This window comes from Glandiceps talaboti, chromosome 21, assembly GCF_964340395.1.
Source record: "Glandiceps talaboti chromosome 21, keGlaTala1.1, whole genome shotgun sequence".
NCBI classification, from domain to species: Eukaryota; Metazoa; Hemichordata; class Enteropneusta; family Spengelidae; genus Glandiceps; species Glandiceps talaboti.
Window position 1 is genome coordinate 8,209,300 of NC_135569.1, and position 12,625 is coordinate 8,221,924.

The 12,625-nt window shown below is 35.4% G+C and overlaps 1 protein-coding gene across 1 annotated transcript in view; it reads left to right on the forward strand.

Annotated features, from left to right (window-relative positions):
- Window positions 1-12,625, forward strand: part of LOC144451808 (DNA-directed RNA polymerase, mitochondrial-like) — a 30,411-nt gene that overhangs the window by 1,923 nt on the left and 15,863 nt on the right. Inside the window, exons 3-17 of the mRNA XM_078142711.1 lie at window positions 891-923; window positions 1,539-2,008; window positions 2,576-2,668; window positions 3,944-4,044; window positions 4,768-5,005; window positions 5,605-5,778; window positions 6,343-6,424; window positions 7,331-7,533; window positions 8,325-8,444; window positions 8,653-8,691; window positions 9,769-9,845; window positions 10,267-10,333; window positions 10,784-10,919; window positions 11,136-11,269; window positions 11,550-11,653. Of these exons, the coding sequence (XP_077998837.1) occupies window positions 891-923; window positions 1,539-2,008; window positions 2,576-2,668; window positions 3,944-4,044; window positions 4,768-5,005; window positions 5,605-5,778; window positions 6,343-6,424; window positions 7,331-7,533; window positions 8,325-8,444; window positions 8,653-8,691; window positions 9,769-9,845; window positions 10,267-10,333; window positions 10,784-10,919; window positions 11,136-11,269; window positions 11,550-11,653 (2,071 nt within the window). The remainder of the gene's footprint in view (window positions 1-890; window positions 924-1,538; window positions 2,009-2,575; window positions 2,669-3,943; window positions 4,045-4,767; window positions 5,006-5,604; window positions 5,779-6,342; window positions 6,425-7,330; window positions 7,534-8,324; window positions 8,445-8,652; window positions 8,692-9,768; window positions 9,846-10,266; window positions 10,334-10,783; window positions 10,920-11,135; window positions 11,270-11,549; window positions 11,654-12,625) is intronic.

Below are 12,625 nucleotides of genomic sequence, written 5' to 3' on the forward strand. Positions count from 1 at the left end.
TGTTGTAATTAAGATGTATTAGTCACTTGAGACATGATAACCTGTTGTGAAGGTACCTGGATCATTCAGCATGCACTGCTCTTGGAAAGAGATCCAATTTGGGTGACTTTGGATTACAGGGAAGTCCCCATATTCTTGTGTGAGTGATCTTTTAGTAGAGTCAAGTAGCGCCACCAGTGGTGAGAGTCTAGGTAACTGAAACTAGGTATTCAGGGCACCAGACCCACAAGATTACATGTGTGATATCTGAGAACTCTTGATAAAATGCAAATAACATTCCAAACACATTCACTTTAAAGAAAAATGTTTCAAAGTAGTGCCAGCCATCAGACTTCTGATACTTTTTCTTTTCCTGGTCTACCCACAACTACAGAAGGTGGTATCAGCCTTCAATCTTAGCCCTCTTGTGAAAATATTCTTGGGAGAACACTGATCTTTTATAATCAGTACAACAATTGTAGGTCACCATCAATGAGACTTGAGTACAAGAAAGTCAATCATGCAGGAATATAAGAATTTTAGTTTGAAAGAAAAATATGAAGCAATGTACTGATAGATAGACAGCCAACTTCCTACAGTCCCGTGGCAGTGCATGACTGCAGCAGCACTGAAATTCAGGAATGTGTGCAGGAATGTGTATACATCTGAAATTCAGGAATGTGTGCAGATCAGAAATTCAGGAATGTGTGCACGTCAGAAATTCAGGAATGTGTGCATGTCAGAAATTCGGGAATGTGTGCACGTCAGAAATTCAGGAATGTGTGCACATCAGAAATCAGGAATGTGCGCAAGACTGAAAATTTTTCCCAGTATACAGTATAATGATATTTTCCAGATTTAGCCTTGGTATTCCTCAAATGTATACATTGGTATTTTCCTCTTCTTTTCAGTGTTAGAAAACAGGAGAGTACAGTTAAAACAAGGTCAGTGAATTTGTACTTGAACTTTGAGCATTATCGTAAGAAAACACAAAAATTGTAAATTAACATATCAATATGAGATATGGTGATTTACATCATGTGAAGGTTTTAAAACAGATTGCTGTGACTGTTGGGTACAAAATGTGCAAGTTTTCATGACGTCATGCAGAATAATTTTCCAAATTATTTAGACATTGTTTTTAATGTTTATACCCTGTTGACTATCTTAGAACACATCACATTTGTAAACAAGTCTACAGGTGTGGATGAAAGCTTATTCTTTGCTTTCACTAAATACAACCCATAACACCAAAGTATAGCATTTTCTGTATGTACCACAATCATTTATAGCATCCATATCAAGTGTAAAAGTAAACTGTTTCATTTGCTAATTGACCACATTACAAAGGGTATATATAATCCATATTTTCTGTTCAAAGACAATAACTTTGCTTGAGTATAGTATATTGAGTTGCAGTTTTGAAACACATTTGGAATACAATATGAGCCTTTATTGTGTCTGTTAGCAATCATTGTGGAGGAAATTTCTGGGGAGAATACTGAGTTGATCGCTTCCGTGTAAATTTTTAAAAATGTAACTTGTAACTTCAATTTCAGATAGAACTGTTTTCCATCAAGAATTTGTCAGAAAAGAAACTGAATGGAACTTAGAAAATGGAAAGGAAATTACAAGTTTTGTTATGGAACAGAGTAAAAAGAAACCTCCACCTGAAGTCATAGCTGTGGATTCTACTACAAACTCTATGCATGAACCATGGCAACAGAATATACACTGTGCTGATCAAAATTATGTATCGGAAGAACAGAACTATTTTGCAACAGACAAAGATATTGAAGGAAATGACATTGTTGATGACAACCAAGAACAACAACTTCCTGCAAAAGATGGAAAGAAGAAGAAGAAAAAAGAAACATCGAAGAAAAAGGCCAAAAATGTAAAAACAAAGAAAATGGAGAGTGAGGAGGAACGGATTCAAGGAATTATTGATGGGCAGGATAAAGATAGATTAAAAATGCAGTATCAATATTTGATGGCATTTATTGATGCTTGTATCAGTACGAATATGGTAAGTTGTATTCTGGCTCTAAATTTGTCTAATATAAAAATACAATGTAGTATGTATGTATGAAGTGTCTTCCACAATGGATGTGGTGATCATAGAGCGCTCTACAATTATTACCCATGGCACATACCTATATCGGCACAGTGACCTTACATAACTTTGTAAACTCCCTGGACAGCATACAATCCATTGCAGCCTCTATAAGCACATAGGATTAAACACTCACATTGCAACCTCTGTCCTACCAGGTCTTTAATTATACATGTTCAGCAGGGTTGACAGAACACAATCATGGTTCCATATATTTTACTCAAGGATTTTATCATTCAAACACAAACAGCAGCAGCAAGGCTCAAGCCTGCAAGTCTGCATCATATAGATTCCAAGGCGGCGACTTTAAACATTCAACCATTATGACTCCATTATGGAGCTATAAATAAAACTAAATCAATTTCTGTGCAAAGCAAATCATCAGTTAAATGGAATCTCCAGATGTTGTTAACTCTGAGTATTCAGTAGGTATGGAAAACAGCTACCTAAGTGTACACTGTTGTTGTAATTCACCCATAGATGGAACGTGCAAACAAACATCTGAAGAAATTCTCCGACGTGAAAGCTGATATAGGGCTTTATAATCTCCAGTTACAGGGATGGGCTAGAAAGGTAAGATAGTGCTAATCATGTAACAGAGAGACGTGACTATTATGCCTAACATACTGTGTGTTCCACATATATGCATGTCAAGACTTCTAGCTGTTTGAAATATGAATAGCCTGAATAGCTGACAAAAAAGCTATGTTAATAACTCATCTCGCACCTTGATGTGTAGTCTGTAAGGTACGCCTTGACGGGGCGCCCTCAAACATCGGCCAACCCCTAGTGAGAGGAGGCCGGTGAGGGCGAAACGTCACGACGTATCTTACAGTCTACTTGATGTGGAAACGGTAGCTATTAAGTTGGTGATCGACAACTTGGCAACTTCGCTCATAATTTGTCACTTCTCAAATATACTTCTATTCAGTTCCTATGTGTAGGAAAATTATGGACTTGATCATAACCTGGAAGAGTGTACCCTCTAATGATAGCCAAATTTTGTTGTTGTGAGTCAAAATGATAAAAACTGGGATTTCTTGTGTCACCTTTATTAATATAGTAAGAGATAGGGGAACACCAAATTTTGGTGTGTCACTAGAAATTGTGTGCATCAGTGGCATGTCACATTTGGCTTAGAGGACACACTGACCAGGAATTAACATCTTCTGATGTCCATTTATCTGAGATGTACAGGTAGAAATTCAACTGTTGTGGTAGACTCATCGGTACTAAAATTTTAACCAATACATGAAACAGCGCCATCTGTCATAGAAGAACAAGACTGACAGCTTGAAGTCAATAACTCCCAGCTTATCAAATTATGTTGTAGGCATTGGTTAAAATTTTAGTAGTTGTGCATCTGAGGAATATTCATGTTTGTAAATGTTCATGAATATTCATGACCCAACCAACACTTCTTTTGTGGTGAACCCTGGTATAGATCTTCTAAGGGATTTAATGTCATGATATCACAGAAGCTGACAGTCAAAATTGTCATACAACGTTAGAATAGGGAACTTGCAAACCCACCATGTTGAATGTTGCATCATGGGAAATGTGATAAGAAATACTGAATCAATTAGTATTGTAAACAATATTGTTACATTGTTTATAACCACAAATGATCAGTTCATATTTACCCTGAACAGTGAGGGAGGTTTATATCATCGGTAGCTCCAGATAAGATATTACGATAACCACAGATAATCCCATAGTCCTTTGCCTCTGAGCATGCTCAGTCTGGATTGCAAGTTCCCTATTCAATTGGTTCCTGTATAGAGTATAGTGATACCATCACTTCCAATCTTGAACTAATCGTATATCTATCGGCTACTTCAAATACAGGGTGAAATTGATATGATAAAGTATCTATTTGAAAAGATGCTAGAAAATGATGTGAAACCAGATTATCAGTCATATGCTGCAGCCTTAGAATGTCTTGGAAGGTAAGTGGAGAGAAGGCAGTAACCCTATTAATGTGGCCATCGTACATGTAAATCCTACGTCAGGCTGGAGTCAGGTTTTGGTTTGATTTATTTGGTGGCCATGTATGCAGTAATATGTCCTGAAACCCACCTGTATGTATGTAGGAGTGCAAAGTAATAAGTAGAACAGTCCTGATAAATAAATTCAGTCCTAATGTTTCAAATCAATATTCTTTATAAAGTTTATCATATGTATGTACTGTTCTGTGTGTGTATGTGTGTGTGTGTGTGTGTGTGTGTGTATGTACGTATGTATGTATGTATGCATGTATGTATGTATGTATGTATGTATGTGTATGTATGTATGTGTGTGTGTGTGTATGTACGTACGTCTGTACGTAGGTATGTATGTGTGTATGTATGTATGTATGTATGTATGTATGTATGTATGTATGTATGTATGTGTGTGTGTGTGTATGTGTATGTATGTATGTATGTATGTATGTATGTATGTGTGTGTGTGTGTATGTGTGTATGTATGTATGTATGTATGTATGTATGTATGTATGTATGTGTGTGTGTATGTGTGTGTGTATGTGTGTGTATGTATGTATGTATGTATGTATGTATGTATGTATGTTATCGATGGTATATATGTCATCACTTAGAAATGACAGGGTTAAGACAATATCAAGTGAAAGTCGTAAATAAATATTTAATTAGTTTTTGTATGATATTTAATAGGAGAAAGAAAATAAACAAGTTGACAGTTGAGCTGATTCTACAACAGATGAGTAATGAAGAACTGAGCATAGAGAAGATTTTTGACCATTCTCAGTTGTCAGCTTTCCAAAGAGACTGTGTCCTCAAAGCCATCTTATCAGTCCAGCCTGATTACCAAGTGAACCGTAGCAGAGACATACCAATTTGTAGGAATGAATTATTGAAAGACTTGTATATGACCCATGAACCCTTAAACAAGGTAAAGGTTAAAGGTTAAAGAAAGACTTGTATATGACCCTTGAACAAAGTAAAGGTTAAAGTGGCACAAGCTGAGTTTATAAGCTTTTTGCTCAAATGAAAATACTGACAAAAACTTATATTAAACCTTATGCTGAGGTATGTAAGGGTCCCAAAATTGACAAAGTGTGTGTAAAAGTGCTCAGCGCTCACTTTGTCGCTATGCTAGTATAATGTTAATGTCATGCCTACCTCCTGTGACACTACAATTTTTGTTCTGGCATTGTTACAACTGTTGATTACATAGTAGGGAGATCCTGTAAATTTATTATATGTATAAATTACATCATTGTTTCGTTTGTAAGTTATATCCAAATACCAGGTGTGAGTTCAGATTGCAAGTGATGGTTAAGTATACATCAGTAAGTAGAATACTGTGAGTACCTTTTAATATGTAGAAAAATTTACATCCGAAAAAATATATAAACTCAGCTTGTGCTCAAATCATTTTGCATTGGGTACACCTAAAGCCTATAACAGTAATTTGAAAAGTGAAAATGAATGAAACCAACACCTTTTTTATCAAGCCATATAAATCCACAAGATATTCTTTAATTTCAGCCTATCTCAAAGACAAACCAAAGTCAAAGTCAAAGTGGTATGTACTGTGATATTTTTAATAATGAAGAACTCAGAAGAATGGTGAATCGTCAAATGAAGATAGAGTTGGCAGGAGGACTTAAACTGCCATCAATTGAAGCCATACCTATTCCAGACAAAGAAACTATTAACAGAGTAAGTAAGAATGAAAGAAATACTTATAGTTTTCAGGATAATTTTCTCTTGAAGGTTTGTTCTGTCAGTGGCAAGGTGTCAACCTCTTTGTATCATATCTTGGTAACTATATGTTGCTTGCTGGTGCATGAGCAGTCAATAAGAAGGAACTGTTAGCTATTTAGACCTACAACCCCCCCCCCCCCCCCATTAGCTTTTTAGAGCTATGACCCCCAACTCCCAGCCCATCGCCCCCATCTCCATGATCACTGTTCATTAGAGGGGAACATAGGAATCATCCATGTCTGTGTGTCTATCCATGTGTACGTCAAACTTGGGAGACATATCAGATAATGTGATGGCCATATGCACATTACTCTCCATTGTCATTGTCACAAGTATGGCCAAGTGAGAGCCATATTTTCCATAAAAAATTTAACAATTTCAACCATTCCAATTAACAGAACTAGTATTTCGAGCTATATGTTCGAATATGGAAGACTTGTATTCATTATTTGACGCTTGTTTGGCATTAACATATAAGGACTGACCAAGAACTATTAAAAATGTCACTTTCTTTTCCAGAGAGAAATACTGACCAAGCACAGAGAGCTGTGGAAGAAATCTTTGATGGCAACTTTTGCAACATTCCAAAAACAGAGCAAAGGTAATAAATGAATAGACAAATATACTAAGTGGTGATGAAATAAAAGTATAGAAGAGTGCAGTGAATAGGCCTTTCCAAAATTTGCGATGGTGGCGCTCTATTTCCTGTCTGTATGTATGTACCTTGGGGGTATACATGGTATAGGTTACTTGGTTAATCATAGAGCACTGCTGGTTTCTTTGATGTTTGAACAATATGAAAAACATCCCTGATTTACACTTCTACAGAATAATACCCAGGGACAAAGCTCTTTAATAAGAAATGGTACTATTTGATGATAATACCCCCAATTTGAACGAGGGCACTGTATTCTCAATTTCCTGTTTGCAATCTGAAATGACCTATATACAACAGATGAATTATACATTTTGCACTCAAACTATGATGTATGGGATAATGGTGCCGAATTATATGTACCATGTGAGAGCATAAGCCACTCTAGATCTGGTAATCAACTTTTTTCTCATGCAAAGTTTAATCTGACGTTGGCTGGCCATCAAACTGAAGCATAAAGGCAATATTTGTAGAATACTATTGCACAACAGAAATTACAATATTGTGTTCAGTTTCAGAGATCAAACATGTACATTAAGAGCCACATACAACTAAGTAACACCAATGAGAACTTAGTAACATCTGTTCAAACCAGCAGTTTAGTACAGACATTGTTGTAGCTGATAGCATGGCATAAATGTTGTATCTTACGGACTAGTAGTACAGACATGAGTGGTAGCTGATAGCATGGCATGAATGTCATATCTTACAGACTGGGTTAAATGTGGCTCTTATTAGAACTTTTTGATCATTGAAGCTAAACATAATTATGATACCCACTGTATCAGTCATTGATTTTACTTTCTGTGTAATCACTATTGTACTCAATGAATTATTTCTTTAACTTTGTAGGTGTCCAACTAAAATGGCAAATTTATCCATTTTTGTGCATTTTGGAGCCCAGTGATTACGTGAATATTATGTTAGACTATATTCCACAAATAGCAGGGAGCACTGAAGGTGAAACCTTGCTGACTGCTGCTAATGCATTAGGAAGTGGAATACTACGCCAATATCAATTACAGCATAAGATTACAAGTGGTGTGGCTGATAAGGTGAGTATAACATGCAGGGTAGACTGTCAACAGTCGCTCGCGCCTTTTTTTCGCTACGTTTTATCTAAACTTAAGTCATTGCCGCACTCCAATCCAGCGCAATACTACTATAATGTTGCACCGGATCGGAGCGAGGCGACGACTTAAGTTTAGATAAAATGTAGGAAAAAAAGGTGCGAGCGACTGTCGACAGTCTACATGCAGGGGTGAACAAATCATTTTGTGAACTGGTGGTCACCTGACCAGTGCCTTAAAAAATCCAGTGGTCCTGCTGAAAGAATTAGTGATCCGAGGTCCCGCTAATGTGAAACATTAAATCTTACCTATGAATCTGTATATTCAGACAACTTTTTAACATGATAGTTATTAACAGTAAGGTACTTTGTTAGGTACAGACAAGGTAAAATTTGGGTGGTCTGCCCAAAAAAATTGCTAGTCCCTGACCCAGGAGCAGTGGATTTGTTCACCCCTGACATGGAATTTATGATACCCTTTTGAATGAAAGACTGCAAGATAAATCTAGTAGAGAAATTGACCGGAGCCAATTTGTGAATGAGATAACATTATCATCTTCATTTGAAGAAAATGTCAGTCCAAATGTCATTAATTATATTTTATTGTGATTTTGATAACTGTTAATTCATATCGCCCAAACTTGTTTCTCTTAAATTTGATCTTATTTAAAGAAATTTACAACTGCCAACAAGAAAGGAGTGATTTTGACAAACACACGTTGCATGTACACAGAGAGTTAAACTTGTTACATCTTGTGTCTTCTCTTTCCGTTACAGATTAACAGCATGTATGTAGATTATGCAGAATTCACTTTAAATGATGACCTTATGACGAAGTATCAGTTTAGAGAATACTGGCAGAAGTTAGAAGATGATGTCCAGTGGGGGCCATCATTGGTACGTACTCATTCAAATGCTGTCTTGAGAGTTGTACAGACATACACATTCACAAGACAAGGTGACTGAGCAGTTTTCAATTGTATCATGAGTTTTTGAGAATCAGGAAAATATTCAACAGTAGATGAACCAACAAATTCAAGAAAGTTTTCAATCCCAGCTATGTGAAAAATCACTTGTAATGTGTATATATTCCTTTTCTCTGTAGAATCTAGAAGTTCCCCCATGGAATAAAGTTACTATTGCAGTAAGTTATAACTCATATCTTAGACTTATACAGTTTTTTAGCCAAACCAGTGATTTCTAAATTCCGGTAATAGCCATACTGGCTTTGCTTTTATGACATGCCTCAGTATATACAGTGCTATCTTGCCTGGTTCACATAGGTGGAACATCCATGATACAGTGAAATTCAAATGACCAGCGTGAAAGGGAAAGACACAACACTGTGATTTCCAAGATAAACTTAATTGATAAGACCCCTGTATATAAACATTGCAAGTAGTACACTCTTTGGAAAGTCAATTCAAACAATCAACGCCAAGTGTGGTATGTGGTAACAGGAGGTCATAAAATATATATCTTGTGTTCAATCTCAGTCTAAGGTTCAATCCATTGTATTGCAAGATTGTCTATAAAAAGTTTTTTTTTCTTCACGCAATTGAGATATTGGTGTTGTTGTATTTTATGACCTCCTGATATTCAAATTTATTAATTACAAGTAAATCTTTCACTCAGCCTGTGGTACAAACACTACTGGCCAGTATGATTGTTCACATTATTCACTATCCGCTGATTGGCCAAACTATGAACCAATCACAGCCACAAATACTTATGTTTAAGCAGTAATATGACAGAACCCTATGACACATGCATGCAAGTGTGGCATACTTGGGGTATTTGCATGAATGCATGCTATGTTCTCTATGCCCGTATTTCCATGAGCGTTGTAAGTGAAATTGCAGCAGAAAACACTGCAAGCATGAGTGCAAATACCCCATGAGTTCCCACACTAGAATTCACATGGCAATGGGTTCTGTTATTATTGCATGAGTTTATCTGAAATGCCAAATTTCCATAAAAAATCATGAAAATCATACAACGCAATTTTGTGTGTAGCAAATGACCGTGTCCTCATTAGCATATCATTTGCATGCAAGTATCAAGAATGTTTTCAGTATTCGCTGCAGTGAAAATACCACTACTATGCATGTACACCGGTACAAGTAATCTCTTGTACATATGTAATAATACATAATATGTTCTTAATGTGTCAATGTTTACACTGAGGAAGTGAATTAATAACTCAATTTTCTATCATTAGGTTGGACTAAGCTTGACGGAATTTCTACTAAAGGAAATCAAAATTGATATCAATCTGTTAGCTGGCAAAAGTAAAGAGTAAGTTTTGATGTGGACTGAAAAAAATTCATTATTTTAGGAACTCTTAAAAAAATTTAAGTATGTATGTATGTATGTATGTATGTATGTATGTATGTATGTATGTATGTATGTGTGTGTATGTATGTATGTATGTATGTATGTATGTATGTATGTATCAGACAATGTTCTATTTCTATACTTCAGTGATGTCATGCTATTTTTGTGATTTCTTTTCAAAGAACCGTGTCTTGATACCATTATGTCTGATATTGTCCTCAGATGTTTGCAGGGATATATCCCTCATCCCAGACCCTCATTGGCAATTTGCATGTGTTGTTAGACCATACTATATATGATGTGGGTCTTTGTAGATAAAATGTACTGCTATTTCAAAATTAGTTCTAAAAACTTTGAAACTTATGTTCTTTTTTTCATATAGGAAACTAATACCAGGATTTTATCATATGTATGCATATCATAATGTGAAACAAGTTGGTTTCCTCAAGGTAAGGAATCATTTTGTAGCAAATATAAACAAATTGGTTTCCTCAAGATTAGGAACCATTTGTGATAAATGTAAACAAGTTGGTTTCCTCAAGGTAAGGGATCATTTTGTTGTGTAATGTAAACAACTTGGTTTCCTGAAGATAAGGAATAATTTTGTAGCAAATGTAAACAACTTAGTTTCCTCAAGATAAGGGATCAATTTGTAGCAAATGTAAACCGGCTGGTTACCTCAAGCTATAGAATCATTTTGTTACATAATGTAAACAATTTTGTTTCCTCAGGGTAAAGGATCATTTTGTTTCATAATATAAGCCTTGATACTGTGTTTTCTTGGCTGGAGAAGACACGCACATGAAAAGCTGATAATAATATCAAAATAATTTATTAACTATGTTGACTATTTATGTAAGTTTTTTGTAGACCTGATAATTTTGTTCTTTAAATTCCAGCCTCACCCAGCATTGGTCGACCTAATCAAGGATGCTAAGGAACCAGTTCTATGGTTTGATTGTGAAGTCTTACCAATGCTTTCTCCACCGTTGCCGTGGGTTTCTACGAAACGGGGCGGCTATTTACTAGCACCAAGTAAGTTTAGAGTCTGGATGCTTTCCGTTTGTTTTGAATCTGAAGATCTCACCACTCATGGAAGTCAAAGGGGTGTATGTAGAACAATTAACATTCCCATCCTGGGGGATGACAACACTTACACTACCGTATAGTGTACTTAAACAGGTTTTCTTTGCTCACTTATTTCAGTCACAGCTGATAATTTATAATTTGATCTTTGTTTCTTTGTTGCAGCTAAAATCATGAGAAGCCGAGATGATTCATTACTTCATGATGTTTTACTGGATAAAACTGAGCAAAGTAATTTATATCCAGTCTTTGATTCATTAAACCAACTTGGGGCCGTACCATGGAAGATTAATCAGAGGGTATGTATAAATATACTTCTCTCCATCTCATCTTCTTTTCAACCATGCTCTCAATTTCACCTACAATTGCCAACATCAACCAGTAAACAAATGAATTGGATTAATAACACTTGGCACAGCATGTTGGAACAGAAGAGACTTGTGTTAATACACACCATGGTTTACTTCAGCGTTTGTGAATAATTGATTGATTGATTGATTGATTGATTTATTGATTGATTGATTGATTGATTGATTGATTGATTTGATAAAGGATTATTGTATTGTTCTTTTTTTACAGATGTTAGACTTAATCATATCCATGTTTATAAATAAGGGCAGTGTACCATTAGACATACCAAGACCAGTGTCTGAGTGTCCTGAACCTCCAAAGATTAGTGGAACGTAAGTCAGTGTAATTTATTTTGTTAATACTCTGGTATACTCACTGTAAAAATTCAAATTGACTTTAACTGTTTCATTTTTTAGAAATTGTTTTGTGCTTAATTTAGCAAATTTAAAACTTTTTTCATCAGTGTTCATTTTGAGATTAAGGTATTACTGATTACTTATTGCATTGTAACAGTTCTTGTAATGGTTTATGGTACAAACCAAATATTGTTTTTCATGGTCAAAACATCTTTAGGAAAACAAGACAGCAAACCATACTCCCAAATCTATGGATACAAGTTATATTTACAGTAATCAGTATTATTACATATGTACCACAGATTACTTGCTCCCTTACTTGCACTTTCTGGTGGTGTATGCACTGCAGTGCAATACCAAAAACACTATTGCATACTTACATTCAACTGATACTTATAAGTTATACAAATGAGGTCATGATTGTTTTTTGTACTTGAAAGCACATAATCACACAGCCTCAATTTTTTCAGAAATTTTCTGTTTCTGATTAACATATAGTAATAATATTAACAGAATGTCGTTCCGTATGAGTTCCAGTGTGAATACTCAGGGGTACTTTAAACACAAATATTTGGCCACTAGAATTTTATATTATTATATTTTTTATTCTCTGTGAGTGTCTAGTTCAGGTTTTCCATTGTTTTCCAAATGATCTCTGTGTTGTTTATTTCTTCTCATCGGATGTACAGCCATTACAGATTGGAAGAATAGTTTTATTGATGTCAGTTTCCTCATCCACTGTTTCTCACGAGACTTCACAATTTTTGCGATTTTATTATTTTTTCTCAAATACATTAAAAAAAGTTTAGGGTCGGCAGTGAAAAGCTAGATGGGGTAGGGTAACTGGAACCAAACAATTATTTTTTTTAGGCCTTAGTGTCATAACAAATGCACAAGAAAAGATTTAAATGTAAATTTCAAATGACTAAAGTCTAACACTTTATGTTC